This window comes from Pseudovirgaria hyperparasitica, assembly GCF_010093815.1.
Source record: "Pseudovirgaria hyperparasitica strain CBS 121739 unplaced genomic scaffold EJ05scaffold_6, whole genome shotgun sequence".
Lineage (NCBI taxonomy): Eukaryota > Fungi > Ascomycota > Dothideomycetes > Acrospermales > Acrospermaceae > Pseudovirgaria > Pseudovirgaria hyperparasitica.
In genome coordinates, this window is record NW_022985554.1 from 38,144 (window position 1) to 66,027 (window position 27,884).

General features: G+C 54.2%; 12 protein-coding genes across 12 annotated transcripts; 8 read left to right on the plus strand and 4 right to left on the minus strand.

Moving 5' to 3' along the window:
- Positions 1–2,045: 2,045 nt before the first annotated feature.
- On the plus strand, positions 2,046–3,131 carry EJ05DRAFT_484941 (Clavaminate synthase-like protein; the record flags this gene model as incomplete). Its single annotated transcript, XM_033745401.1, has 2 exons — positions 2,046–2,096; positions 2,145–3,131. 2 exons carry the CDS (start codon positions 2,046–2,048, stop codon positions 3,129–3,131), a joined length of 1,038 nt encoding a protein of 345 aa, XP_033601286.1.
- Positions 3,132–4,836: 1,705 nt separating this feature from the next.
- On the plus strand, positions 4,837–5,807 carry EJ05DRAFT_475096 (uncharacterized protein). Its single transcript, XM_033743736.1, has one exon. The coding sequence runs from the start codon at positions 5,123–5,125 to the stop codon at positions 5,573–5,575; it is 453 nt and encodes a 150-aa protein (XP_033601287.1). The 5' UTR covers positions 4,837–5,122; the 3' UTR covers positions 5,576–5,807.
- Positions 5,808–7,069: 1,262 nt separating this feature from the next.
- EJ05DRAFT_323866 (hyaluronan synthase) lies at positions 7,070–9,185 on the minus strand. The gene is made up of 2 exons (XM_033740774.1): positions 7,920–9,185; positions 7,070–7,863 (listed from the first exon to the last, which is right to left on the minus strand). Exons 1-2 carry the CDS (start codon positions 8,978–8,980, stop codon positions 7,161–7,163), a joined length of 1,764 nt encoding a protein of 587 aa, XP_033601288.1. The 5' UTR covers positions 8,981–9,185; the 3' UTR covers positions 7,070–7,160.
- Positions 9,186–9,390: 205 nt separating this feature from the next.
- On the plus strand, positions 9,391–9,756 carry EJ05DRAFT_499272 (uncharacterized protein; the record flags this gene model as incomplete). Its single annotated transcript, XM_033746808.1, has 1 exon — positions 9,391–9,756. One exon carries the CDS (start codon positions 9,391–9,393, stop codon positions 9,754–9,756), a length of 366 nt encoding a protein of 121 aa, XP_033601289.1.
- Positions 9,757–10,646: 890 nt separating this feature from the next.
- EJ05DRAFT_475098 (uncharacterized protein) lies at positions 10,647–12,339 on the plus strand. The gene has a single exon (XM_033743737.1). The coding sequence runs from the start codon at positions 10,848–10,850 to the stop codon at positions 12,129–12,131; it is 1,284 nt and encodes a 427-aa protein (XP_033601290.1). The 5' UTR covers positions 10,647–10,847; the 3' UTR covers positions 12,132–12,339.
- On the minus strand, positions 12,319–12,930 carry EJ05DRAFT_509736 (uncharacterized protein; the record flags this gene model as incomplete). The annotated part of the gene is made up of 1 exon (XM_033748119.1): positions 12,319–12,930. A coding segment is annotated over exon 1 (576 nt), but the record flags the coding sequence as incomplete, so codon positions are not given.
- A 1,885-nt stretch (positions 12,931–14,815) lies between these two features.
- EJ05DRAFT_475101 (tannase and feruloyl esterase) lies at positions 14,816–16,011 on the plus strand (the record flags this gene model as incomplete). Its single annotated transcript, XM_033743738.1, has 2 exons — positions 14,816–14,850; positions 14,897–16,011. Exon 2 carries the CDS (start codon positions 14,898–14,900, stop codon positions 16,008–16,010), a length of 1,113 nt encoding a protein of 370 aa, XP_033601292.1. The 5' UTR covers positions 14,816–14,850; position 14,897.
- Positions 16,012–17,208: 1,197 nt separating this feature from the next.
- Positions 17,209–18,982, plus strand: EJ05DRAFT_437455 (uncharacterized protein; the record flags this gene model as incomplete). The annotated part of the gene is made up of 4 exons (XM_033741789.1): positions 17,209–17,359; positions 17,465–17,627; positions 17,959–18,389; positions 18,525–18,982. Coding segments are annotated over 4 exons (1,203 nt in total), but the record flags the coding sequence as incomplete, so codon positions are not given.
- A 1,014-nt stretch (positions 18,983–19,996) lies between these two features.
- Positions 19,997–21,116, plus strand: EJ05DRAFT_499277 (alpha/beta-hydrolase; the record flags this gene model as incomplete). The annotated part of the gene is made up of 2 exons (XM_033746809.1): positions 19,997–20,289; positions 20,399–21,116. The coding sequence occupies 2 exons, from the start codon at positions 19,997–19,999 to the stop codon at positions 21,114–21,116; spliced, it is 1,011 nt and encodes a 336-aa protein (XP_033601294.1).
- A 94-nt stretch (positions 21,117–21,210) lies between these two features.
- EJ05DRAFT_324069 (uncharacterized protein) lies at positions 21,211–21,881 on the plus strand. Its single transcript, XM_033740775.1, has one exon. The coding sequence runs from the start codon at positions 21,305–21,307 to the stop codon at positions 21,749–21,751; it is 447 nt and encodes a 148-aa protein (XP_033601295.1). The 5' UTR covers positions 21,211–21,304; the 3' UTR covers positions 21,752–21,881.
- A 900-nt stretch (positions 21,882–22,781) lies between these two features.
- EJ05DRAFT_463482 (endo-chitosanase) lies at positions 22,782–23,739 on the minus strand (the record flags this gene model as incomplete). Its single annotated transcript, XM_033742717.1, has 3 exons — positions 23,442–23,739; positions 23,132–23,399; positions 22,782–23,036 (listed from the first exon to the last, which is right to left on the minus strand). Exons 1-3 carry the CDS (start codon positions 23,669–23,671, stop codon positions 22,782–22,784), a joined length of 753 nt encoding a protein of 250 aa, XP_033601296.1. The 5' UTR covers positions 23,672–23,739.
- Positions 23,740–24,876: 1,137 nt separating this feature from the next.
- On the minus strand, positions 24,877–27,861 carry EJ05DRAFT_324090 (uncharacterized protein). The gene has a single exon (XM_033740776.1). It carries the CDS (start codon positions 27,634–27,636, stop codon positions 25,099–25,101), a length of 2,538 nt encoding a protein of 845 aa, XP_033601297.1. The 5' UTR covers positions 27,637–27,861; the 3' UTR covers positions 24,877–25,098.
- Between the last annotated feature and the right edge of the window lie 23 nt (positions 27,862–27,884).

Consider the following 27,884-nt stretch of genomic DNA (forward strand, 5'->3'; position numbering starts at 1 on the left):
CTCCCTCCTCCCAACTAAATCATCTCTCTAGAATACGATCCGCCTTTATCACAATCGTCGTCATCGGTGCACCAATATCTCAGGTCCACCTCACTGCAGCGCGATATGAGAAGGCGCTTCTTTTGAAAGGATTTGAGGATTTTCTCGAGCTAGTCTTTGTAGTAGGTTGTTTCTTTTCGGATTCGTCGATGAGCGTCTTAGTGTCTGGGACAGTGTCAGCTTATACGTTGCTAAGGGTTCATGGAAGGATTGTACCGAAATCGGATGGCTGGCAGAGTCCACAGTCGCATTTGCGATGTGACGAGGGCGAATCGCCAAAGATGGTTTGCATTTGAGCGTAGAGCTCGGGAGACATGTTCATACTCGACATATTGATTGTAGTTTTGGTAGTGTAAAAATTCGTAAGATAGGATTACTATTTCCGAGTGTCGATGTCTGTGGGTTTTCACTTATCGAGTGTAACGAGACGATATTTACGACGTAGCGGTGCAGGTGATGTTCACGAGGATAATGACTCTTTCCCATGTTTCTTCGCGGGGCTCTCAAGCTTATATTTCCAACCCTCTCAGATGTGGCTTACATCCAGAACCTCTTTTACCAATTGCACGTCTATTTCAGCACATCACCAGAATTCGTCTGCGGGGCGTGCATCTCAGTGGCAATGATCGCTGTCCCCGGAACCAGGTTACACAGTCAGGCTGCAGATACTGGTCAAAAGTTCCAATCGCCATGCGTGACTTCCCGGTCGGCTGCTCGAGACAACGCCCATGAGCCAGGATCATGGTGGTTCTAGCCGAATAGGCAAGCCACACGAACGCCGGATTGAGTTGATGCCTTCAAACACGCGACGACTAGGCTTCTTGCGGAGTAGTAGGGCTCAACGTGCATTAAGCGAGAATGTCTGGATCGTGGTCGAATATGCAAAAGTTGATTTGCTTGCCAGCTATCAACATTTGCATCCCGTGATATTATTATATATATATCGATATGTAGAGGCATCAGACGCTTCTCTCATAAGGAAGCGTGATCGCTGGGATGTATCAAGTCTGGATCGATTGGCGCTTGGATGGGTATGGATGCTTGCCAAGAAGATGTGTACGAGTTCGAAGTCTCGATGCATAGACATTGTTCTGGTCGAATTTGAGCTTTTGCACACACAATGACAGACGTCCTTCGAAGGCTTGGTATTGCCGGGTCTGTTACTTGCCTCCATGCGGGACAAAGATTTGTGCTGGGACAGTCCTGACTCCTGGGTGGGGTCCGGCTTTCTACAGAGAACCTCGAGGACAGCCGTAGCCATGAGATGGCACTCATCATAAGAGTACAGTTCTTAATCAGAAGATCAATACAGTGAGACGGAGCGAGGATGTTAATTTTCTCTGGCGCCGTTCTCTATATGCTTCCCATTGTCGTATCAGTGTGATGTGTTGTGGAAGGTTGCTTCGAGAGCGATTCCGTATGCCTGTTTCTTGGTACCAGGATAAATAGAGATGATCTACTTGTTCTTTTCCATACGTCGAATGTTCTCTAGTGGAAGACATCCATTGAGGTTTGAGCTAGGTTCAAATGTAGTGGGTTGACATACCGCGGATTCGGCTTAGGCTTAACGTCGTCCCATGGCATGAGTTGTTGCATGTGCTCGGCCTGTCGTCATTCGAAGCCTGTAGGCGTAAAAATCATACTAGTCAGCAGAAAGGCCACCAGCGAGATCACCAGCTGACCCACCAAGTAGGGCTTGAGCAGACGATACCTTTTGGTACGGAGCTCATGTGAACTAGTCGTGGGTTGGAATGGTACGCTCATAAACGTTGTAGTCGTAATCAAACCAACTCAGCATTATACATACTCATGCCTAAGGCAGCATAATACAAGCGAAGCCCCGCCATAGATATAAGCGAGATAAGAGGGTTGAGTGGGTCACGGCGCACTCCGTAACTCACATGCAGTCTCATGATAGAGACTCGGCCGACATGCGGCATGCGATCCCTTACCTAATCTGTGTGGCGGATTAGAGCTCCTCAGGCTATGATACCAATAAACACAACATGGCTGACACTATAGACTCTGCGGTGTCCAAAGACAACCTATTCATTCCGGTGAGGAATCTTGAGAGCTAAGGTTCAAAGCTTGCTAATGAGGAATAGCTCATCGATTTCTCTCACTTCACATCCGGCACAGCTTCAGAGAAGAAGGCGGCTGCCGACGCCGTGCTGAAAGGCTTCCAGCAAGCAGGCTTCATCTACCTCAAGAACCATACAATACCGCTTCCCGATGTCGAGAACGCATTCAACTACTCCGCAAAGTTCTTCGCACGTCCCCAAAGTCAGAAAGACGAGTTGGAATGGTACAGCCCGGAGGCGAACCGCGGATACGTCCAGCAAGGGCGAGAGAAGGTCACAGACCTTATAGATAAGGAAGACGTTGCAGCATTGAGGGGAGATGTACCAGACCTGAAAGAGTCGTTGGAGATTGGGAGAGAAGGCGAGGAAAACTGCCCAAACATGTGGCCGGACAAGTTCGATGAAGAAGGCAAGACCTTCAAGGAGTACATGATTGGCTTCCATGACCAATGCAAACGACTACACGCTCAAGTGATGCGCGCCGTAGCTCTGGGTCTCGGAATCGAAGAAAGCTGGTTTGACAGCTTCACAGACCGTGGTGACAACACGTTGAGACTGCTACACTACCCAGCTGTGGCCAAGGACGTCTTCAAACGGAGCGATGGGAGGATGCAGGTGCGCGCTGGCGAGCACTCTGACTATGGCTCAATCACCCTACTCTTTCAAGACGCGCGCGGGGGCCTCCAGGTCAAGTCGCCACAGAACACATTTGTGGATGCAACTCCCATACCAGGAACTATTGTTGTGAATGCTGGAGACCTCCTCGCGAGATGGTCAAACGACACGATAAAGTCCACCAAACATCGGGTCATCGAGCCACCACCAAACCCCGACCAGGCCACGCCTGGCGATAAGTATCCACCGCGCTACTCGATTGCTTATTTTTGCAATCCAAACTTTGGTCGTACAATCGATGCGATCCCGGGAACATACGCAGATGTCAAGGACAAGAAATACGAATCGGTCAACAGCGGGGAATATCTAGTGCAGCGTCTGACGGCGACATATTGACATTCATGCTCTGATGTAACGCACTGCGCTTGAGATAGAATTCACCAATTACACCAAATCGAACTGCTGCACATGGCCGTTTCCCGGTCGGTGTTCGTTCTGTGACGATGACTGTTGTTCAAAGTACCGCTTCCGCTTCAGATTTGTCGATGGTTGAGTGCTATCTCTTAGATTGCATCTGGATGCCCTTCTCGTCATCTAAACCCCTTTCTTCGTTCAAAGTAGTCACATATCTCACGCATTGCTTGCAGGCCAACGCCATACAGCACAAAGAATCTCTCGCGCCATCACCTGATTTCTACATTAAAAGGCACTCTTTATGATGCTCCAGGCCAGGGGGGCTTTGATAGATGTGAGGAGCATATCTGATATCCCGTCAATGGAACCCACACCGCACCGCTTGACGAGACTCTCATACTTGGTTTGCGCGCAACATCTGGTGTATGCTAGACTACAGCTATCATGTCAAACCATCCGCACTAACGCTGCGTGAGAGATTGTCCAGTCGAGTAGAATGGATCCTCCAGTCCTCTACAAACTTGAGACATAGTGCTGCAACATGTTATATGTGTAAAAACGCGCAAACCAACGATATACAACATCAATTCAAAGATCTCCTTCTGACAGTAAATTTCAACGGTCCAGCGCATGCTTTAAATATCTCTGGCTTGACACGGATCCAGCATGGCCATCAACCCGTCCAGCTTTGCTACATTATCTTCTCCCTGCTTCTTATGGTCATCTCGATACTTGGTGAGTTTCTTCTTATTCAGAACCTGGAAATAGAGTGTGCTGGTGCGGTCAACGTCGCACGTGCAGGCCCCCAGAGTTTGATGTCTTGAAACAAGGGGCGGGTGAGGTTCATGTAGGTCCTAAACTCTAGAGACCGGACGGTGGTTGTTGGCTGCGTCGTTCCGCACGTATCGTCCATGAGCTTGTCATTTCCCGGGGTTTGTTGCAGACTTTCTTCCACGACGTCCTGAGCGGCATCGTATAACTCGCCGTCCCGCAGGAAGTGTGTCCATGTTCACCCAAGGAGCTGCCCTCAAAGATATTGGTCATGGCGCCTCTGTGCTTTGGCACGCACTACTCAACTCTCATCTTCAACCGACCAAGCATGATGGTGAACAACCTCTAGATTAATCAAGGGCTCGGGGATTCCAGACATAGTCTATACACGAACCCGCCGGGCTGGTCCTACGACTCATATCAAAAACCTGGCGAGGCTTTCTCTTCGATGCAACCCTATTCATGACTTCATGCTAGATATGAATGGGCAGCAGGCTACGGACACCACATCCATCCCGAGAGAGCACCCGAAGAGGCTTCGAGTCGGCAGGACCAATCAAACTATCTGCACGAAGCAGGAGGTTGGGAAGCGATGGTATAGATGCCATGGCAGGCGTTTGCGTACCAAACTCGTCAAACGCGCCCTGTATTACAAGACATTAGGCAGAATTCCCCTGAACTGGATAGCTTTGCGTGCGACTAGATGTAATCATCAACAATGAATCTCATGAAGACATACGACAAAACTTAACTGGCTTTAACCATGAGATTGATAACAAGATGTCCAGTCTCTGCAGCCCCCTGACTTGTTGGAAGCTGCGCGCATTTGCAGACTGCTATCACATTTCTGTGCTCTAGCAGACGAAGCAGGCTTTCGTAATCATTGTTTTCGTGGCCCTCGTCCTGATGATGATGATGATGATGATGATGCTTTTGGCACGGGTGGGAACTGATTACCACCTAAGCATACTCGCCTTCAATAAGCGTTTTGGGCGACTTTCCCAGACCAGCTCCACAACATCATCAATCAGAAAGGGGGGGGGAGGGTTTCGTTATTGAAGAGAATGAGTTAAAGTCAAATCCAGATCTAACTCTACGAAGCCTTGATCAGGCGTCCCCGCACAAGTCGTAGACTCTGGATTCAATGAATCATACTGACTTTCAGTGTTTGTCAAGGTTTCAGACTGGAAGCCAAGTCCTGAATGCTGCTGCAGCTTGCTAGAGTTCTGGAACCAGGTTTAGAAAGTAACCCAAGCATGTTGAGCTTCAAGCATCATCTTCTCGGTAGTGTTACGGGCATGGAGCCCCTCGTCGACATGTGCTGTGAACTGCGAATGAAGTCCCGGGCAATCTCCCAACGTCGTGGAGATCGAAGTCTGGAAGAACGCTCATTTCGTTCAGCTGGTATGGATGTGCGGCATTGGCGACGAGGCGTTAATGTAGGCGACCTGTATTTCAGGACTGAAGGTTTTATAGGAGCATTTGTGACATGGTCTTCCTCTAGGGCGCTTCAAGCTACTTCTCCGTCTCCTGGTTGCAAAGACAGTGTTGCTGTCTTTGCGTTGAGTTTTTCTGTCAACATCTATACGTGGTGCATGAAGTCGCGCGGTGGAGTTTCTCTACTCTCTGGAACATACCCAGACCATCAGCCATGATATCCATGAGACGTTGGGAGATGGCCTGGAGTCCGGCTCAAGGGTCACATAACACGTCTCCATTTCGGTCGAGATGGATTAATAGTTCTACGTAAGGGAAGAGCAGCGAAGAACTGTGCTTGCGCGCGCTTCGTAACACCGCACAGTCGACGTCTCCCGTGGATGCAGAGAGGACCTTCATGAAAGCTCAAGTAAACCCTCGAATTCTACACAGTTAGCCAAGCCAAGCTTCCCAGGCTACCCGCTGTCAAGAGATAGAGAATCAAATGTAGCGATCAACATATTGCCTAGATAGTGGAGTTACTTTGTGTCAGTAACATCATGACGAGTACAGCACGACTGGCAATCAATTGAGGCTCTTAGATCCAAGAAATCACAGTCTTTTATCGAACTCGTGCAGAACCTCCATCTTGAGAATGTGCCACTGACGGAGAACCAAAATCTGGTGATTCCATGCGTACCGTTGATGAACAATCCTTTAATATCCTCAGTATCTAAGGTCCTGGCGTACTTCCGTAGGCGGTACTCATACAGTTTAGCAGACAGCGATACTTAGATAGTAGAAGTACATACACACCATACGTCACTCGGCGTCTTCTGCACCGGTCGCAGCCCCTTCGAGTGTGACCCCCCTCCCACCATCGGGAGATTCCTACGCAGTCGGTGGCCTGACCTTGCAAATTTAAAATCGCGACACAATGAACGCCGACATAGCAGCCCAAGGAGATGTCTTCGAATAGCAGACAGAATAAGGATTACACCTGAATGAAATTGATAGACATTATACAGACCGACATCAAGAACCACGAACAAAACATTCACACAGAGTGCGCCACCGCAATAGCAGAGACGTATGGCTGTTCCCGTCCGTCGGCAAACGACATTGACGGTTCGAGCTAAGATTAAAGTTTCGGAGCTAAGCCATAAACCAGGCTCCTTATGCAGATCTAGCTCTAATAGGCTAGTACAAACTCCACAGGTGCCCCCTTACTAAGTACTTCCCCCCTCTGGCAGCCCTGCCTTGTCTGCCCCGCATACAAATTCCTGATTTGCGTGTCTGCCTTTGGAACGAACACGCTCAATCATCTAATTAATTAATTAATTGATTAGGCTCTGCTTTGCACCTAGTTCTCTCTCACCTCACCCCGGCAAAGCGAACATGAAACCATCCTTCGTGTGTGATGGCGGTAGACAAGATGATGGAGGACCCTCTACCTGGTATTATGCCACTTGCCAGAACATTGCACTCGGGATCTCAGTATCTCTGCCATACCTCCACACGGCACAGACAGATTGATATCCACCCAAGACCCAAGTGCGCACACAGGTCTCTGTTCTGGACATAACACAGGGTATACATGAGATCGCAGAAGATCATCACACATGGGGAGGGTTTTTTTCATTCTGAACCCGCTGTAATACCAACAAAAGTAGAACTGTCGTGTTTGTCGTCGTCGTCGTCGTCGTCTTCTCCTTCTTGACTTTTCTGCGTTTCCATGTGTGTCTGTCTGTCTGTCTGCTAGTGCTCCGCCGGATATTATAAATTAATATATATGTAAAATATATATATGTATATATATATACCTCAGTCACACACGACCATCCAGTACCCCAATATACTCCACACCGTCGTCGTGCCAACAAACATGTACCCCATAATATGCGCCGGCCCCAGCATCAGACTCGACGCAACATAGCGCCCCGCCACGCCGCCCAACAGGCCGATCCAAAAGACAAAGAACCCGACGTCCCACATCTTCGCGCGCAGCTTCGAGTGGCGCGACAGCTCCTTGCTCGAGCGCATGGTGGTGCCCCACGAGTCGTTGAACACGGTCATGAGACTCCAGGCCTGCACGGCGGGGAGGGGCACGTTGTAGAAGAGGTTTGCGGGGACGCTGTAGAGCCACTCGGCGAGCGAGGGCCGGAGCGGGTTGCGCACGGCGAGGTAGACGAGCGTGAAGGCGAAGCGGAAGAGGTAGTCCTGGAAGGAGAAGTGGAGGGGGGTGACGCCGGTGAAGAGGTAGACCATTGCGATGACCATGGCGGTCATGCCGGTGAGCTGGCGGCGGAGCGCGGCGAAGAAGAAGATGGGCGGCTGTTGGAGGTAGATTTCCGGGCGGGAGTAGCTTTCGATGTGGACGGCGCGGGCCCAGCGGACTTGTTGGAGGAGCCAGCGGCGCATGTTGATGGGGGATTCGGTGGCGGTGAAGGCGTCGGGGATGAATAGGATTCGCCAGCCTTTTAGGAGCAGGCGGGTGGTGAGATGTCGGTCCTCGTTTACGATCATGCTGGATTCGTCTGTCAGTTCTGGTCCTGACTACTGCGCTGGGGTTTTGTGACTTACCGATGTCCGAGGACAGTCTGCTTGTACCACGCCAATAGCTCCGGGATGATCAGCGCAGTACGGAAGACCGCACACGGTCCGCTCTGGCAGTCGTTTGCCCCAAATGAGCTGGCGAAACATCTGGACAGGTGCAGTTCGTTGAGATAGACGGAATTGCCAATCTTGGTGATCAACGTGTCATTCCTGTTGTGGATTGAAAGTGCAGTGCTCGCGCCAGCCACCAAGGGATCTCCTGCAATTGTCGCTACAGTGCGTGAGATTGTGTTTCGCAAAACGATAGAATCGGAATCGGACGTCCAGAGATACTCGATGCCTAGAGCGTCCGAGATGACCTTTGAGAAGATGAAGGAGGTGAACATGACACCCTTCTTGTGCATGTGTGGCTGGCTGATACAGAGTCTGGAGATGGCGCCTTCTCCGGTCAGTCGGATGTTCTTCTCCTCGAGGATACGCTTGGCAATTGTGCAGCATTTGTCCAGGATGTCGTCGTCTGGTGTGTCCTTTGACCGCATTCGGTCCATGGACAGGGCGATTTCAACAAGGGGCACTTGAAGGTGGAGTAGTGTCGAGTCCGTCTTGTAGACCTTCGAGAACACATTGACCATCTCCTGGTCCTCATCACCATCGCCATCGACACAAGCCAGAACGAACCGACAGTTGTCAGCGGTGATGTAGCTCTGCAATGCCTTGGTAAAGATGGCGGGATCCTCCCTATAACCTACAACGGCAGCCAGACAGTCCAGGTTGCGGTCTGCAGCAAAGCTCTTCTCATATTGTCTATCCGACCTTTTGGCCGACAGCACATGTGTATTATTTTCGTTACGCAGCGCCGTCCGCTTGCGCTTCCGCGCATTCGACCAGCCACAGTACTCAGCCAGAAAGATGGACAACCCAGTATCGATAGTCCACAAATGATTAGAGACGATAAGAAGGTAGAAGTAAAGAGACGACGCCAACACGCAGCCCACGAGATTGAACCATTTCCGGGTCACCGGGCTGGCGACCTCCACCCTGGCGGCCTTGCGATCTTCAAACGGCTTTGGGCGAGCGACATAACCCATAGTGAACAAAAAAACAAGCGAATGGACGTCACCTCTGTGACAATAGATAAGGGGGGAACGAGCGGACAGCTAACGAAGCGAAACGTCATTTGGGAACCGCCCACCTTTTGAGCTGATCCATTCTGCCCCCGAGTCTCTCGAAGAACATATGAGCCCAGCAGTCATGCGTTGCAGAAATTAGAGATGGCGCTGTCACATCGGATGAGCGAGGTACGGGGTGGTGGCTTGTGCTTAGTTCTTGATAATTGATGCTCTAACGGTGCTTGGACGTTTGGCCACATGCGAAATCCCAGTTTAGCCTGCTTCCTGTCCTAGTTATCAGGTCCTAGTCTTTGGCTCGCAACAAGCCGGACAAACCTTAGCACTAACACTTTCGGCCGATCCTCGTTGGAGATGTCGTTGTACAAGGCATGTTGTGTACTAACCCGAGTATTCAAAGACAATTGCCAGAATTCAGAGTGCTTCTTGACGGCTTCTTGAAGCTGGCAGGCAAGCCGGCACGCAATGAAAACAAGCACTGTCAGGACAGTCAGGACAGGCCCAAGAGCATCACGTGGCATCAGCAGGCTACTAGCCAGGAGAAATACGTAAGGATGGGTTGCTTCTTTGGGGCTATTAAGCCGCAGGGCAGACACAGAGGAAGCCAGCCGATTGCCACCGCAAGGAGCAACAAGCCTGTCCAGGATCTCCAAGTCTGGAGCCGCAGAATTGCAATCATCGCCATCGCCGTCACCATCGTACCAGCATTCATACCTCACGCAGATGAGATCCAATAATTCTTACGATCAGTCCACCGAGTCGGTGTAGACACTGTAGAGGCAGAATGACGAGAGTATTGGAGCTTATGCAGGCCATCGTGGGCAGCCAGCAACAAGAGCAGTCACGGGTGTCGGCGTGATCAGTCAGACAATGAATGGGCAATTTAAGGTGGCCGAGCTGATTGGCTGAGAGTAGGTCCCGGGACATGAGGGATTCAGGGTTCGAATGATATCGGATGTTTGGGGGAGCTCGAAAATTGGCATGTAGGCCCACCTCTCGTCTAATGTAGTGACTTATTAGTCCGCACGCTTAGTGTGTGCTTTGCGGCTTGTAGTATGGAAGCGATGAAAGGTTCAAGCACGCTATTGACGAGCGCATTTTACCAACACATAAGAATGGGCAGATGATGATGATGATGGCGAGACGAGCTGTTGGGTGTTTTGTTTTCCTGTTTAATTAATTTAGACTCTCCAACAGAACGCGAGGGGAGTGCAAAGTTGTCAGTGTGGCTTGACCTTGACCCGTTCGGATGTCCATGGATCGTCTTATGGCTTAGTCACTGCGCCACGCTCAGGGATCCGATCCTCATGGCGCTGCCGAGCCGGCGCTCCGGGCTGTACTTGTTAGGGTTAACTCCATTACTTGGGCCTTTTGTCTCCCTTTTTTTCTGCTGCATCGACGACTTGTAATTGTGATTCTTTGACCTTGTTTGCAACCTCTTTGATTGCAGGCTGTCATTGCAGGGCAGCGATGCGACAGCGTGCTAGAAGTAGTACTGTATAGACAGAAAGAGATCAGGTGATTCCTTTCGACAACGAGTGCGCGCGTAAGAGAGAGAGAGAGAGAGAGAGAGAGAGAGAGAGAGAGAGAGAGAAGGCTGGCCTGGATAGCTGTTCTTGCGATCCGAACATGGCCTTGTCACCGCCATCGAGTGGTAATGTGAGTGGCGGAAGAGAGGTGTGGCTGGATGGCCTGAGGGGATATGCAGCAGTCATCGTTGCATGGTTCCATCTGACGAATGTTTTATTTCCCGTGTGTATACACCCAGCTATCATCGAGAATAACATCAACAACAAGAGAATGCGAGAGAAAGACTGACAGGCTCCAGATGCCATACCGCTCGTACTGGGCCGACCCGCCCGAGGACAACCGCCACTTCATCCAGCTCCCGCCCTTCCGCATCGTCTTCGCCGGCCAGGCCATGGTCGACATCTTCTTCGTCGTGTCCGGCTACTCGGTCTCGATCGCGCTCATCCGAGCGCGCAACAGAGACGGCGTCGTAGCCGGCGACTTCTACCGCAGACTCACGTCGGCCGTCTTCCGGCGCTTCTTCCGCCTCTTCATCCCCGTGCTCGTGCTCGTCACGCTCTCGCACCTGCTCTACTTCCTCAACCTCTACACCTGGATCTTCTCCGCCGAATGGGGCTTCCCGGGCTGCATACCCTTCACCAGCCCCTGGTCGCATCTCAAATGGTACCTCTCCACCATCGCCTCGTTTGCCTACCTGCAGACCAACCAGAACCTGACGCTCAACGACCACCTCTGGACCATTCCCGTGGAGATGTGCGGCTCGCTGCGCGTGTATCTCGCCGTGCTCGGCTTCGCGGCTGTGCGTCCGCGGCTGCGGCCCTGGCTCGTCGCGCTGGTGGGTCTGCGCCTGCTCTGGCTCGGCAACCCGGAATACACGGCCTTTATTGCCGGGCTGACGTACGCCGAGCTCGACGACGGCAACACGAGCAGGACGATGTCCCACGGCGAGCTGCCACGTGTGACGCGGGCGGCGGAGGAAGAGGAGGAGGAGAGGATGATCCGGCACACACCGCCGAAAACGACAACGACGACGACGACGCTGCGACTCCGGCCCCTCAGACGCGCCATCACGCCCGCAAAATGGGCCATGTTTGCAATCAGCATATACCTGCTCTGCCTACCGGTGGAAAACCCGTTCCCGGCGGACTGGGCGTTCCAGCGACACATCCGGCCGCCGTACTGGAAGGACTGGGAGATTGCGATGCGGTCGTGGCAGACGATTGGGGCAGTACTCTTCATCGGCAGCGTGCGGCAGCTGCCGGTGCTGAAGCGGCCGTTTGAGACGCGGCTGGCGCAGACGCTGGGGTCGGTGTCGTTTTCGCTGTACCTGCTGCATCAGACGGTGTACCGGACGCTGCTGAACCGGATGTTGGACTGGTGGTCGTGGGTGTTTCTGGGGGACGGGTATTGGGAGGTTGGTCCTGAGCTGCGCGGGTATGTGGTTGGGTTGGTGTGTGTGTGGATTCTGAGTGTTGCCGGGCTTATGGCAGTGTTGGCGGTGGGGACGAGGTATATGACTCGGGCGGTGGACCAGAGGTCGGTTGTGCTGGCGCATCGGATCGAGGAGTGGTGCTGCAGATGAGTTATTCTTGTGATTTTTGTTGCGTGCATGTTCTGGTGTTGGGAGGGCGGAGGTTGTCTTGGTGGCGACCTGTGAGGGTTTGCGATAGATATAGACACGGGCAACAGACATGCCATGAATATCAAGGCACACGAGACGAACCACAAAGTGAATGCACGTACCGGTAAAGAATTCCCGCTCGCAAGTCTCACACCGGAAACCCCGACATCCCCTCCGCATCCCACCCGACCCCCTCCAACCACCTCCCAAACTCGACATCCACGCCACTCGTGAAGAACGGACATGAGGCAACGTAGACGCGGACTTGGGCTTGGACTTTGGCCTGGTCAGGGGCGCCGGGTGATAGACGCACAGGTCGGCTCTGTTCCGACGGGTGCATCTGGCGCACGCAGGCACCGCGTGGTCGCACCGGAGCTTGGCCTTTCTGCAGGGCTCGCAGGCCTGCAGCTTTCCGTTCCGGCGGTACGCGGGCGGCGGCGGTGGCATAAGTGGCTGTGTTACGTGGCCATGGCTTGAGTAGGATGGGTGAGGCGGATGAGAATGGATGTAGTGGTGGTGTGCGGTGTTGCGTATGTCTGGGTGGATCTTGTACGGTGTTTGTAGTGAATGTGAATGCCGTTGCGGAGTTGGGCATAGTCTCAACTCCGCAAAGCTTGGTCCGCTCGTGTCTTTTTGGTGCTTAATGCTTGGCTTGATAGTTGGTATGCTGACGGTTTGTAGGACTGCCAAGCATCTTAGCACTTTCCTCACACTGTATCCCGCCATGCCGAACGCCGCATCAAGATACAGACATGCCGTGGGCCAGGCAGCTGCATTGCGCAGTTGGATGGTGCGTACAGTTTGTGTGCGGTATTGTGGTGCGTATGCTGACAGGCGTGAGTTAGGCAACCGCATTACGGAGATGGATGTGAATATAAATATATGCATGCATGTAGTCGTGCGCGGTGAGAGTGCTGTTGCAGTCCATCTTGACATTGACATCAAAACCAATACCAAGAACAGCAATGCCAGCCCTACCCACCATGCGTGTCTTTGGCAAGAAGAAGGCCGAGCCTACCTCGCTTGCCCGAGCATCTACATGCACATCCACATCTACAACATCCACGTGCACACTCTCCAAGGCACAGCATCGAGACCAAGACACAGCAGCAGCAGCACGGTATGAGAAGGAGGTAGCAGGTATGTTATATCAAGTCCAGTCATCGTTCGTGGAATGATATGCTGTGAGTGTAGGTAGGATAGGACTGATGAAGAGTGGTAGGGCCGGCGAGGGTGAATGCGATGCGACTTGCGATGTGATTGGTGGTGGTGGTGGTGGAGGATAGTGGATGAAGGAGGTGGAGAGAGTGGATGAAGTGAATGGAGCGAGTCGGTTGATGGATGGAGGGGGTGGATAGAATAGACAGGTGTATATGCAGGTCTTGGAATCGTACATATGCTGGAAACCATCATCCATCATCCACGCCCCACCTCCACCTCTCCACATCTCCACAGCAGTAGCATCAGCAGCGAAGAAGGCGGGGAAAGAGGAGGAGTAGTAGTAGTAATTAGTGCTAGTACAGTACAGTACAGTACAGTAATATTGAATATACAGGCCCTCACTGATAATAATAAAAAAAGAAGCCGAGAAGAAGTGCCGTGGACGGGCCAGTAATTACGGGCGTACTATATAGCTGATTACCAGGTATAATAGCTGATTACTGCGTATAGCTACTGCCAAGGTGCGTATAGCTAGGACTGGGGATAATTAGAGCTACTACAGACTGTACGTAGGGTACGAGAACGAGGCACAGCAGCCTGACTCGCTCACTGCGGGCTTGTCTCCATCATGGATAAGTACCTGTAGCACCTAATTACCGAGCATATCTGTGCAAAACGACGACGACGGTAGCTAGCTACTAATAAGCTAGTTAGCTATACACGAGACGGCATTATAATTGCTGGGTATGTATATAGCAGCAACAGCAGCAGCAGCCTGTGCGATCGCAGCCCTCACAGCCATCTCGACGCCCCTAGTGCCACTACGACTACTACTACTATTACTACCACCGCCGCTGCAGCAGCTGCTCAGCACAACAAGCATGTATCTCCGCACCAGCATCCCACTCCTAGCCAGCATCCCATTCGGCACAACAACAACAACAGCAGCAACAACAACGTCAGACTTCTCCGCAAGATGCACAGCACTCACCTCCACCATCGCCATCCCCGGCGCAACGGTGTGGTTCGCCGAGGTGGTAGCCGCAGGAACAAACATCAGCGTGCCCGAGTATGCAGAGTACGGGTGTGCAAGTGCGGCGTCAGAGTACAGTGTGCAGCGGGACATCTGCCGGGTTGCGATGCGGGTTGCGACGACGGAGCGGAGTGAGATTAGCATGGAGGCCTGGCTGCCGCGCGAGTGGAGCGGGCGCTTTCTGAGCACGGGGAATGGCGGGCTGGGCGGATGTATGTCAGGGGATGAAGAAGTGTGTGTATGTGTGTGTATGTGTGTGCTGATGAGAGAGAGACAGGCATCCAGTATTACGACGTGGCATATGCGGCGAGTCTGGGGTTTGCGGCGGTGGGAACAAACAATGTGAGTGAGTGAGAGGCGGGGGGGGCTATAGTCTCTACAAAGCACGTGCAGTGTATGACGGGATTGCATATAGGGACACAATGGCACGTCCGGCAAGCCATTCTACCAGAACGAGGAGGTGGTCAGGGACTTTGCCTATCGCGCGTGAGTACCTTCGATGTCTAGGGGTTCTCGAGACTGACATGCACAGGATGCACACGGGCGTGATCGTGGGAAAGGAGGTGACGGCGGGGCTGTACGGCAAGGCGCACAGCAAGTCCTACTACCTGGGCTGCTCAACCGGCGGACGTCAGGGGTTCAAGGCGGTGCAGGAGTATGCCGACGACTTTGACGGCGTCGTTGCAGGCGCTCCGGCCCTTGACTTTACCAACCTGATCAACTGGTCCGGCAGCTTCTACGGCAAGACGGGAGCGCCAAACTCGACGACGTTTCTGTCGACGGAGCAGCGCTTCCTGGTCAACGAGATGGTGCTGGCGCAGTGCGACGCGCTGGACGGCAGCGTGGACGGGCTGATTGAGGATCCGTCGCTGTGCAATCCCCGACCTGAGGCACTCATCTGTAGTACCACCACCACCAGCAGCACAGACTGTCTGAGCAGCGCCCAAGTAGCCTCTGTCCGCGACCTCTTCTCGCCTCTCTACGGGCAGAACGGCAGTCTGCTCTACCCACGACTGGAGCCGGGAGCGGATGCGTTTGCGCCAGGCGGACTCGGCTTGATCGTCAACGGCAGCCCGTTCCCCTACACGGTGGACTGGTACCGCTACGTCGTCTACAACGACGCAACCTTTGACGCCGGCAAGCTGACAGCCGCCGACTACGCGGCATGCAACGCAAAGACGCCCTACATCTCGACGTGGAAGGGCGACCTGACTGCCTTCCAGCAGCGCGGCGGAAAGGTGCTGACCTATCACGGCACCGTCGACAGTCTCATCTCGCTCGACAACAGCGCGCGATACTACGAGCACGTGTCGCGCACGATGAGCCTGCCGTCCAGCGCGCTCGACCACTTTTACCGCTACTTTCGCATCTCCGGCATGGCGCACTGCAGCGGAGGCCCGGGGGCGTGGCAGATTGGAAACCAGGCGGTTGGCAACGCGACACTCGAGGCCGAGGGCAACGTTCTCATGGCCATGGTGCGGTGGGTGGAGGAGGGCGTGGGGCCAGAGACGGTTACGGGGACAAAGTTTGTGAATGATAGCAAGGTGCTCGGGGTTGAGTTTCGGCGGCGGCACTGCAGATATCCGCAGCGCAATGTGTTTCAGGGCGGAGATGCAAAGTCGGCGGACAGCTGGAGGTGCGTGTGAGGGTTCTTGTGGTATAGATAGATATATGTAGAAGTGAGGGTTGAGGGAGAATAGAGACGGTCACGTGGGTGCAAGTGTGTGCATGTGCATGCAGTGGTGAGTATGTGGCCAGGCAGATAGGGGGATTAATTGACGGCGGCTGGACGGGGCGGCATGATTGATGCATGGAACAAGCAAGTTGTGCATTGTGCATTGTGCATTGTGCAGGCCCAACTGCCAACAACAAGATTAATGAGGCGCCGTGGCTGCAGATGCTTGTGCTGCGTGCTGCATGCGAAGCGTCTAGTCTAGTAATTAATACTCTCTCTAATACCGTCTAGTCGCTGCACATGCTCTCTCTCTCCAATGGCGACGGGCCACATCCTGGATAGAACAAAGGAGAGAGAGCGAAAAAGCAGAGTGGCTAGCGAAGGGGTGGGTGGCTGGGAAGTGCTTGATTAATTAGTGTAAGGGGGGGGGGGGGGGGGGAGTGTGGTGGTTGACGTGCGCAGTGCTCAGTGCTCAGTGCTGGCCGGGTCAGCGGTACCTGAGTGAGTTGATGGCGCTGGCTACTGCTGCACCTCTCTCGCCATGTCAGCTTCTACCTTCGTAGTGGAGTGTAGTGCTATAATATAACAGCAAGCACAGTCATAGTAGCAATAACAACCACAACAGTAATTAATAGCAGTCATCCAAGTGCACACAACTGTAGATTCCACTGCTTGCAAGTCAGACCTCGGCAGACTGCCAGACGCGCCCGTGTCAGGCCTGCACGTGCGAGATGGATGGCGACGCGTCCCGGTCAACAACAACAACGAATTCCACGCCAGTCCCAAACAGGACCGTCAACAAACAAAAACCCGCCACCCTTGTCGCTCCACTGGGCCGATTATTTGAATTCATCCACTCCTGCCCACATCCCAATCACGTCCTTTTTCCTCTTCTTACCACCCACAACCCACAATCCTCGCAATCCCTACCTCTACTACCACTACTACTACTCACTCCACCATCCATCTGTTGCCAACGCATCTTCAATCAATCCCATCTTTCCTCCCTTTTTTAAAGCTGGCTGTCCATCTCCACTAGCTCTTCTTCTCTCTCCTCCATTCCCCTACCTTCTCATCAAGGAGCCAAGAAGTTCTTTCTTGTCTTCCTTTCGGATTGTTCTTGTAACGAACGGTTCGAGAGGCATTCAAGATCGAACCCCGCGACTCCCGTCAATCTGGACTTTGACGCCCGCGTCCCGATCCCCTTCAGTGTCTTCCCGTCCTCATACCGGAGTGACGCTGTCACTACACTGAAAGATTCAACCGTCAAGGTAGAGGGTAAGGTCGACCTACACCAGACGACTGCAGACGGACGGGAAGGTCACGAAGCTCACTATACCGCCGTCTCTGCTGCCTCTGCTGCCCACCCACCACCGCACAAAGACGACCACTACTTTGAAGAGACTGTCCACCACGTCGAGCGAGACCGCCACTCTGCTGCTGCTGCTGCTGCTGCTGCTGCTGCTGCTGCTGCTCCTCCAACGACAGAGCGCTTTGAAGAAGTCCACATTCACGAACAGCGTGAACGTCAACCCTCCTCGCACCACCGCTACGCTCACCACGTAGAGCTCACCAAGGAGCGCGACCAGTAAGTTGCAACTCACTCACTCCACTTCCAACTTTTTCCCAGCCTGTCTGCCCGCCTGCATGTCCCCCAAGCCTCACTCTGCACAAATCACACACGCACACACACCCCAGCCAAGCCAGGCCAGCCCCTTTCATTATTCTCACGCTAGCCACTCTGGCTTGTTTATCATTGTCCAGGCAACGCGTCTTCCTCTCACCGCGTTTTCTCTTTTTCCATCCTGGTCAAATAATCTTCCTTCCCTTTTGCCTGCTTGCTTGCTTGCTTGCTTGCTTACCCACTCATCCACTACTTGCCTCTCTTGCTAACATCTATTCTTCCTTTCCCCCTTCAGATACCGCGAACCCTACCGTCGATACACCGACGCCCAGATCCGCGTCGACAAGACCTCCTTTGATCGCGAGTACCCTGTTACCCACGGTCCCGCTACTCACTACGCCGGCTCCCAGCTCGACGTCACCGAACGCGAGTTCCGTCAACGCACCCGTCCCGTACAGGGTGAAGTTCGTGTAGACTCTGCTACCCGGACGACTGTTGACGCCCCCAAGAAGTACCGCCTTGATATGGGATATTACGACAACGAAGGTCATCACCACTCGTTTCGTCAAGGTCTCCACCGCGTCGCCGAACGTATCCGTCACCCCATTCACGCCTCCCACCGCGACCACCACCACCACTCCTCTCACCACGTCCCATCTGATCGTGAGGAAGTAGTCATCAAGGAATCCCACTCGGCCGCCTCTGCTCCTCGCGGCTCCGAGAAGCGTACCACCACCGTCTACACCCACGCTCCTGCTCCTGCTCCCGCTGCTGCTGCTCCTGCTCCAGCGTCTGCCCCTGCCCCCGTCGTCGTTCAAGCTCATCCCGTCGTCGTCGGAGCCTCTGCTTCTACCGCTTCAGCCATGGCTTCTGCAAACACCATCACCATCCCCTGCCACCACATCCGCATTGGCGACCTGGTCATCCTCCAGGGCCGCCCTTGCCAGGTCATCCGCATCACCACCTCGTCCCAGACCGGCCAGCACCGCTACCTCGGTGTCGATCTCTTCACCAAGCAGCTCCATGAAGAGTCGAGCTTCATCTCCAACCCGGCCCCCTCGGTCATTGTCCAGAACATGCTTGGTCCTGTCTTTAAGCAGTACCGTGTTCTTGACATTCGCGAGGACGGCTCCGTCGTTGCCATGACCGAGACTGGTGACATCAAGCAGGGTGTCCCCGTTCTGGACCAGAGCAACCTTCTCGCCCGCTTGACCGAGTCCTTTGACAATGGTCGTGGCAGCATTCGCGTGCTCGTCATCAACGACAATGGCAGCGAGCTCGCCGTCGACTACAAGGTCGTGCACGGCTCCCGTCTGTAGATGTGCTGCTTCGTATCGGTACCATTACCGGCGCTCGTGTCAATCTACACATACTGTATACATCAACACCAATGTGACATGAATGCATCTCGGAGTCGTTTCGTTTTGCCGCGTGGGCGTTTTTAATTTCTCATCACATGATCATGTCGACGAAGATGTTGCAACGGGCTTTGAATTTGGAAGGGTTGCCTTGCGTGCTAGGCCTGGAAAAGTGTCACTTTATAGTTGGATCGTGGATCATGGATCATGGAGGTCTTGGAGGAGGAGGAGGAGGAGGAGGAGGAGGAGGAGGAGGAGGACTAGTCGGATAGTATGGGATAGTTTATTATAACGATGCCGTCTCTTGGCCTGTCTGCTTGTCTGTCTGCGTGTCTGTCTGCTTGTCTGTCTACTTGTCTGTCTGCGTGTCTGTCTACCCGTCTGTGAATTGCAGTTCCGCTGTGCCGATGCAGTGTGCTCTTTGCGGCCTGCCCCACGTGGCTGTCGATTTGTTGTGTATGTCGTTGCACGCGAGTACGCGAACACGCGTCTGGATGCCGGATCGGGTTAGAGGTTGCTAGTGCCTGGGGCTGAAAGTCGATCAGCACTGCGCACTATTATAGGATAGATAGCTCGTCAAGTTTCTAGTAATTTATATCTGGTCTAGCCAGACAACAAAGAGTCCGGCGAGCGAAAAACCCTGGTTTACATACAGCTGGTTCCAACAACTACTGGAAATCCCTCACCCGTGCCCTGCTGACCAAGCCGAGTAGTAGCTCGCAACCCACGACCCGATGCAAGTGCCCTCGCGATGAACGGTTGACAAACATCGATAGCGCCATGGGGCCATATTCCCCTTCTTGCACGAAGTAAGGTCGGACGGATAATTATATAAAAGAGCATGAAAGTACTTACTGACTTGAAACCAGCAACCAATTCGCTTTTGTCCTTGTAAAGAGTAGTAGTATTTGGGACATCATCCATCCATTCACCCACCTACAAGCAAGCCATCCACCGCCCACCCAACGCTCCGCAATGCGCACACCTCGCCATGTCTTCACGGCGGCAGCCATGCTCCTGCTAGCCACGCTCGGCACCTCCACACCCGCCCAGCAGCAGCTCTTCCCCCGCGGCCCCTCCGCCGGCTGCGGCACGAAACACGCCTCCGGCCTGCACACCAACCTGCCCTTCCAGTCCGGCGGCCTGGACCGCACATACGCCGTCTACGTGCCGGAAAACTACAACGCCGACCCGTCCAAGCCGCGCAAGGTCGTCTTTGACTACCACGGCCGCAACGGGAGTGGCGAGGGGCAGTACAACAACTCGCAGTATGTTTCTCTGTCTTTCTTTCCCTTTCCCCCTTTTCCCCCCTTTCTCCCTTTTCTCCCACCCGTCTCCAGAACGCATGTCCACCACCACCACTAACAACCACGTCAGATACTTTGCCTACCCCACCGGCAACACCTACCTCGGCGTCTACCCGTCCGGCTACCCGGGTAAGAACGGCGAACCCGCCTGGCAAGGCGCCTCCTACGCCTACCCCTCCATCAACGACACCCAATTCACCACCTCCCTGCTCGCCCACATCGCGGCAAACTACTGCATCGACCTCTCCGCCGTCTACGCCTCGGGCAAGAGCAACGGCGGCGGCTTCGTCGACACCCTCGCCTGCTCCGACGCCGGCGACGCCTTTGCCGCCTTTGCCATGGCCGCCGCCGCACTCTACACCGACAACAGTCTGAACAGCTGCAAGGGCGAGAAGTCAGGCAAGCGCAAGCGTCGCGCCATCATGGAAGCCCACGGCGACGCTGACGGCACCGTCGCGCCCGGCGGCGGCATCGGCAACGGCGGCACCACGCCCAACATCACCACCTGGACCGGCTGGTGGGGTGTGCGCGACGGATGTGCGGTCGGTGACGCGGTGCCCGGGACGGATAACAAGGGGTACAACACGACGACGTATTCGTGCGGGGCCGGGCTGGACGGCGTGGTGAAGCAGTATTGGGTGTATGGCGAGGGGCATTGCTGGCCGTCGGCAAAGGGGAATACGACGGATGGGACGCGCGGGTATTGTGGCGTGCATGTCTTGAATTATACGCCTGAGGTTATTGGCTTTTTTGAGCGGTGGACGCTGGCGAATGCGCCGGGGAATTGAACTCGTTGCGGTGGGAGGTAGGACTTTCAGGGGCTTCATGTTGCATAGTGAGTGGATGAGTATGGCTGTTTACTCCTTCCTGCTACTATCTATGCTTGACCTCGAATGTATCACGGCAGGAGCTCAGCCCTATCCTGTGCAAACGGAAGGTACATCAATGCCTAGATACACGGCCTGCTTCAATCAGCATGTCCATGTCTTACACCATCACTAGCCATCATCCCCCAAAATGCCCTGTCCATAGTCAATATACATTACCCCAGCCCATCCACTCGTTCACCACACACCACCATCACTATCACCACCACACCGCTCCTCCAAGCCCCCAACCAAATGTCACGGAACGCAAAACCCGCATCCACAGACCTCCCCCTGCTCAACCCCGACCCACCCCTCCTCACCATCGCCAACATCCTCGACAAACACGGCTTCCCCACAAAATCAGTCCACGACAACTTCTCAGACAACCTCCTCCTCCCCAACACCACCAGCCCAACATCCGCGCCCGGCTTCGCAATCCTCCGGGGCTCAAGCCCGCTCCTCCGCCCCCCGCGCCCGACGCACCACCGCCTCATCTACGCCAGTATCCCCAGAGACATGCCGGACCTCGCCGAATCCAGCCGTGCCTTCTGTAATCCCCCTCGTCCGGTTCGGCATTTGATCGCCGTCTACGAGCAGACGGATGCGACGCTGTGGCTGCGCGATGCCGCGTTCTGCTTCCTAGGGTACTACGTCATTGTTAGCTTTCGTCGCACCATCAGGCAGCGTTTTTTGACTGGCTGGGTGCGCAAGGGAGGGTCGAGCTGGGGGGAGTTGCATAGGGGGCGTGGTGGGCGGTATGCTAGGGTTTTGCTGGAGAGGGTGCGCGAGCCGGTGCGCGCTGTGGTGTCGGCGTCGTCATTGTCATCATCGTCACCGGCAGGGGCGACGGCACGGAAAGATGAGGATGGTGCTGCTACTGTGCCTGACGACTATGAAGCCTCCACGCCTGACCACGACGCCGAGCCACAGCCCTCGCTTGACATGTCCGGCGAATTCAGAGAAGGCGTGATGGCGTTTGCGGCCATGATGGAGGTCTTCCTACCCTTTACCGACGGCGTGGTCCAGCTGAGCAGATTCATGCAGGAGGCGAGGCGGAAGCGGAAGTGTAGCAAAGCAGTAGATTGCACGAGGAGTGCTGCTCGGCTGCCGGATGCTGTATCCACGGGCTCGGAGGAGAGGGAGGTGCCAGGGGTATCGAAGATCCTCTTGGGGACGATAGAGCTGCCAGGGGGACGAGTATCGAGGGTATTCTTTCGCTCGGAAGACCTGGCGGAGGTATCGAGGATGCTTATCGGGACGGGGGAGCGGTTGGGGGTATCGGGGGTCCTCGAGCTACCAGAGGCATCGGCGCTCATGAATGCAACCAAGACGGCGCTCTCACATAATACGCATTCTGCACCCCGGTGTCCTTGCACGTGCGCGACTGTGCAGGACGCCTCGGATAGCGATGAGCCGCTACTGCTGCGAAGACAAAGGAAGGATAAACAGAGAGCTCGTCGATAGCTGGATAGCTAGTCTTGTAGTACGTAAGGTATACATGTATATATACATAGAATCATACTCAAACCACCATCACCACCACAACCACCATCTCACCCCTGACCCCTAACCCAGTGAAGCCCCCTACAACCTGCTCACAAGCTTATTCCCCTTGGCCACAAGCGACGCCTCAAACTCCTCCTTCGTCGACGCATTCCACTTGGCATCGTGCTTGCCCAGCCGCGCCTCCTTGCCCGGAAAGGCAATATACAGCACATCCCGCTCGCCATGCCCGTTGTCCCCACTAACCGAGTCGTCGCCAAAACACAGCTGCGCCATCGACAGCGAGGCCTCGCCCGTGACTACGCCGCCGTTGACGTCGCCCCAGATACCGTAGATCTAGCATCACACACTCCTGTCAGCCACACACATCCCAAGCACACAACCCAACCCAACCCAACCCAACAACAACACAAGAAAAAAGAAAAACTCACCAGCTTCCCCCCACAAACAACAGCAACAACACTCAACGGCTCCACCCCATGACTCTGCGGACTAAACTCCATCCCCTCCGCCCCGGAATTCCCAAACACCACATACGGATGCACATGCGCGTCCAGATCCGCGATCCCGTACTGCGCCACCGTATCCTTGAACGCCGTCTCGCTCTGCTGGCTCCCGTCGTTGCTGCACCGGCCCTCGGTCGAGTGTTGGCCGTCGCAGTCGATGTCCATGTCTGCGTAGCCTCCGCTTTTGCTGGTACTGCTGCTGCTGCTGCTGCTGCTGCTGCTGCTCTTGAGATACATTACGTTTGCGGTCGTGTCGTGGCAGTATGTTACGCTGGGGCTGGAGCCGCCGTAGGAGGAGTCGCCGAGTCCGACTTTGAAGTTTGCGGACATGCGGTTTGAGGGCTTGCAAGGGCCGGATTTGTGGGTGTCGTAGAAGGCTTTTACGTTAGCCGGGAGGCGGATTGCTAGGGTGGTGGTGGTGGTGAGGGTGAGGGTTAGGAGGGTTAGGAGGGTTTGGGGGTGCATTTTTGGTTTTGGGGGTTGGTGAAGGAGTGTGTGGGTGAGTGTGCGGATGGATGGGTTGGATGGATGGGTTGGATGGATGGATGGAAGAGTGAAAGAGTGAATGAGTGTATGTGTAGAGAATGTGGTACCTGTCCGCTTTGCCTTCTAGGACTCGAGCTACGGCGCTTTTGACATATATATATATACACAGGTACACTCACGACTCACGCACACACACACATAAAGCGGGGCCGTCACGTTTACGTTTCGTTTCGTCTTCTTCATCTTCATTTTTCTTTCCCACGCAGGCCAGCTGGTTTCCGAATCGTTTCGAGAACGTGGGCTTCCCTCATCAATTACCCGCTTTGTTCGTCTGTCTCGGCCTGTTTCCCCACACATCACACCCGCACATCCCAGCCTTGGGAGGATTAAAGCTTATAAGAGGAAAGAAATACGGGTGGTGGTATGTCACTGGTTTTGTAGGATGATGGATGGCTAGGATGGCGGTGTTAGTTGGCCTTGCTTGAGCCACTGCTTGATACTGGACACTGGAAAGACGGCGTCTATGCTTGGTTGTGGACAATTTTTCCTTGGCAAAGGGCATGTGCTGTGCATGAACGCTGGTATGGGCGTAACTTTGTTTTCTGTTGTGTCGTTGGGAGATGTACACACACACACACGCACACACACAGTTTGGTTCTTGCTGAATCGCGGCTGTAGGAGAGTGGTGGGGAACTAATTAAACAGAGGCAGAGTCTCTCACAATACAGTATACAATTACCCACGCCACACTCCTACACCTATAGTGTCGGCCATCTCTTTGATTTTTAGATGGACGTAATGGTAATGCTAGGAAACCCCGGGCGCTAGTGAGTGTAATGTCTACCGTCTGGTCTTGGCGGCCATGTAAACACAAGTCTATAGCCCTGCCCTCACGCTCCCCCCTCTCCTCCTGCCCCTCCTCCCCAGGGGCTATAACCATCCCGATGCCCTCAGCCAACATTCCCGACAACAACTGTATCACCTCTACAAACCGACCGTGATCCGGGAAAGACGATGCTCAATCCATCATCCGAGCGTCTGCACGCGCGCCCCGCCCAACCACGTTTCAACACGATTCGTCTCCGCGACTAACCGCAATAGGCAAGTATAATACATCAACGTGAAACGGTGCGCCAACAGGGTGCTGCTATTGTTCAACCCTGGATCCCCCGGGCGGACATGAGCGGCGGGCGCTTCACCATTGTTTCGTTTGCCAGGACGTCCCGGATGTGTGAAATAAGCAGGAGCGGCGGGATCCAGCAGGATGCTGTTTGTGATCTGAGGCTTGGCTTGGTGTGATCGCAGGCGTATCTGCTCGTGTGGCACCCTCATAAATTCTGCTGCGGGAGGCGTTGCCGTTGGGCCTCCCGGCTTGGCCTGGCCTGGCTTGATGGAAGCTCTTATCGTCAAGCCGCTGATGCCATGATACATTGTCCAACCGACGACGGCCTCGATGACATCCACTGATGGCCGTTTTGACCGGAACGTGTCTCCCTTGCCAGATGTCCAAGCACCTGGATGTACGGCCAGGAGCAACCCCAGGAGGTCAAGGTCCGCAGAATTCGCTCTCCTCTCTCCGCAATCCGGATTGGACCTGTGGGCTCGCTTAGGTCGCCAACTCCAGTAAGGAATGCACGCATCGACTTCCCGTGCTTGACAAACGACTGCACGAGCTCGTCGTCCGACGGTCGGTCTAGGTTGATGACGACTGGTCGTCCAGAGTCGGTATCAGACGACGAGTCGTCGCCGTTGGTCTCGGTACCCTGAGGCCATTGGAAAGTCGAGTACGACCAGAGCACCAGAGACGCTAGAAATATCGCGGCTGGCTCGTAGAAGCCGGCCGCCGAATATCTGCCAACGTGCCAGAACAATACTCCAGCATGTATCATGGCCAGTCTGGCCTTATACTGGTCATGTTGCAGCCACTTGTGGATCTCCCGGCGTGTCTTCGCCTCGTCTGTTGCACTGCTGAAAGGCTGCAGACCTGCCCGGTGGAACGCAAGCTTCGAGATGCTCTCGTAGGGAGTCAGCAGCACGATTCGCGCCAGGTGGAGATGCAGAACCGTGGGATGTTCCATGCCCGACGCAGCCCCAATGACGCTGTTTGCACTCCAATGGAGGACATCTAGACAGTCGCATGCCGCGTTTCTCCAAGCCCCGAAAAGGGGTATCCCGGGCAGCCATCTTTCTGTACCGGACGGCGAATCTTGCATCCCATCTTGGCCGGAGAACGGAACGTAATGTGACAATGGCTGACGCACGTATCTTTCAACATCCCATGTTCTCTGAAAAACTGCATGGATGAGTAACACTCGGCTGAACTCTCCTGCGGTCGGGTGAATGTACTTTTTGACATAGAGCGCTTCTGACGCTGCCACTAGAGTGGGCATTGGTGTCGACATCTTGTAAAGTTCTGACCATTCTGTAGCGGACTTTGCTTCAAAAACAACTTCTTGACATGGCATCGCCACCGTCGCATGCTCAAGGGAGAGCAAGGGAGTCATGTCGAACTGGTATGCGAGCATTGCGTCAACCAGCCAAATCCCATAGCCCGTACGTCTCAAGGATTCTCGATGAGCCCACCGAGTCCAGAAACTTGGGTTGGCCTGGAGCTCAGAATTGTCTTCAGACGACGTCCAGGTCTCCTTACAGAAATCACATAACACTGACCGTTCCTTCTTTGCTTCTCGTACAAAGCGTTTATTGCCAGAATACATCATGCATACGTGACCAAGAAGCCGTGCCTGTGTGAGCTCTAGCTCCTGAGGTGCGCAGCGATAGTAGAGATCTGGGTTTGACAACAGCAGGAGGCATCTTCGGAGAAATTCTTGGAATGAGATGGCCAGGGGACGCAGGTCCGAATTGGACGAAAACTGGGCTCCTGCTGTAGCTAATGCTAAGGGCAGGATCCAATGCGTATGGGACAATTGCATAGTCGGTACATGGAGGATGGGCATCAAAGGATTAAAATGGTCAAAATATTGGTCGATCAGATAGTTGATGAGCTCCCGTGACGGCAGAATCTCGCTCTCAAATCGACTTTGGAACCAGCTGGACACACATGTGTCTTGGTAGCTCTGGCATAGTTGCATGTACATGTCATCGTTGATGAACGACTTCGCGGTGATTGGTGCAGGCATGTCTGGGAGCGCATAACGTTGATGGTCCTCGTTGAAGATATCAGCGGGCGGTGTATGCGATTCGTCCACGGTCAGTCTTCGTCTTTTCACACGGGATTGTCTGCTGCCACTGCCTTCGACATAGTATCGAGCCGTGCGATCGTTGATGACCAAACTTGTGCTACCCACCGGAGTTCCCGAATCAAAGACAGACGTGTCGACATTGGGTGAAGCCGTTACATTCGGACTTTGCAGATTATTGGGCGAGAGATAAAATTGGGCGCTCATGGTGGATGGTGCCACTGCCATTGGCGGCAGCGTAAAGTCCAAGTTCATTTGGTTGCTGTGAGCACCCTGACCTACATCCATCCAGCTGATCAGGTTTGGTGGAGACATATCGACCGGTTGTGAATCATGACTTTGAGCGTCGCGATGTTGGTCGTTTTCGCCAGACTCGCATTGGGCCTCATTCAAAGACCCTGGAGAAGCATAGTTGCAATCCAACGCCTTTCCATCGCATCTGCGACAAGGATGCTCTCCAGTACATTTCGTCTTGGCAGCAACGCAGTGAACGCAGGCTTTTGGCACCTTGACGCCTCCCTGGCGCTGTGGGTCTTGATGGGTCAGGCTGTGTCGCTTCAAGGAGTCCAGTCGAGCAAAGCTTTTGTTGCATATAACGCATTGATGGGAGTGATCGCCTTGCACATGGCTTTGCTCATGCCGACGAAGGTGTGTTAGTCGCCCAAAAGCTTTGTCGCATTGCGCACAACCATAAGGCCGGTCGCGCTCTCGTGAAGGCTCTGAAGTGACAGAGCCCTCATCCATCGTGGGCCCATGCGTCGTGTCGTGATAGATCACGACGCGCAGTCTGCTCGACGACTCGATGTATCAGAGACAAACTTGTGGAGAAAGTTTGCGGGGGATGCGGGAATTGCTGCCGATAATCCGGGGTGCAGGTGAAGCTGCAGCAGGAGTCCTGGGTAGGTAATTAAGTCAATAATGCTGGCGTCATGGTCCGGGCTTCACGTGCGCTAGTCAGTATTCACGCCTGAGGCTGCTAGAAGTGACTTGAT

What these genes read in the sequence shown, in the direction of transcription:
- EJ05DRAFT_324090 (XM_033740776.1), bottom strand. Translation starts at nt 27,636, where the DNA reads ATGGATGAGGGCTCTGTCACTTCAGAGCCTTCACGAGAGCGCGACCGG.
- EJ05DRAFT_323866 (XM_033740774.1), bottom strand. Translation starts at nt 8,980, where the DNA reads ATGGGTTATGTCGCTCGCCCAAAGCCGTTTGAAGATCGCAAGGCCGCC. An exon ending in CAGACTGTCCTCGGACATCG is followed by an intron (nt 7,864 to 7,919) that starts GTAAGTCACAAA and finishes AGACGAATCCAG; the next exon opens with CATGATCGTAAACGAGGACC.
- EJ05DRAFT_475096 (XM_033743736.1), top strand. Translation starts at nt 5,123, where the DNA reads ATGCTGCTGCAGCTTGCTAGAGTTCTGGAACCAGGTTTAGAAAGTAAC.
- EJ05DRAFT_324069 (XM_033740775.1), top strand. Translation starts at nt 21,305, where the DNA reads ATGTCCATGTCTTACACCATCACTAGCCATCATCCCCCAAAATGCCCT.
- EJ05DRAFT_475098 (XM_033743737.1), top strand. Translation starts at nt 10,848, where the DNA reads ATGCCATACCGCTCGTACTGGGCCGACCCGCCCGAGGACAACCGCCAC.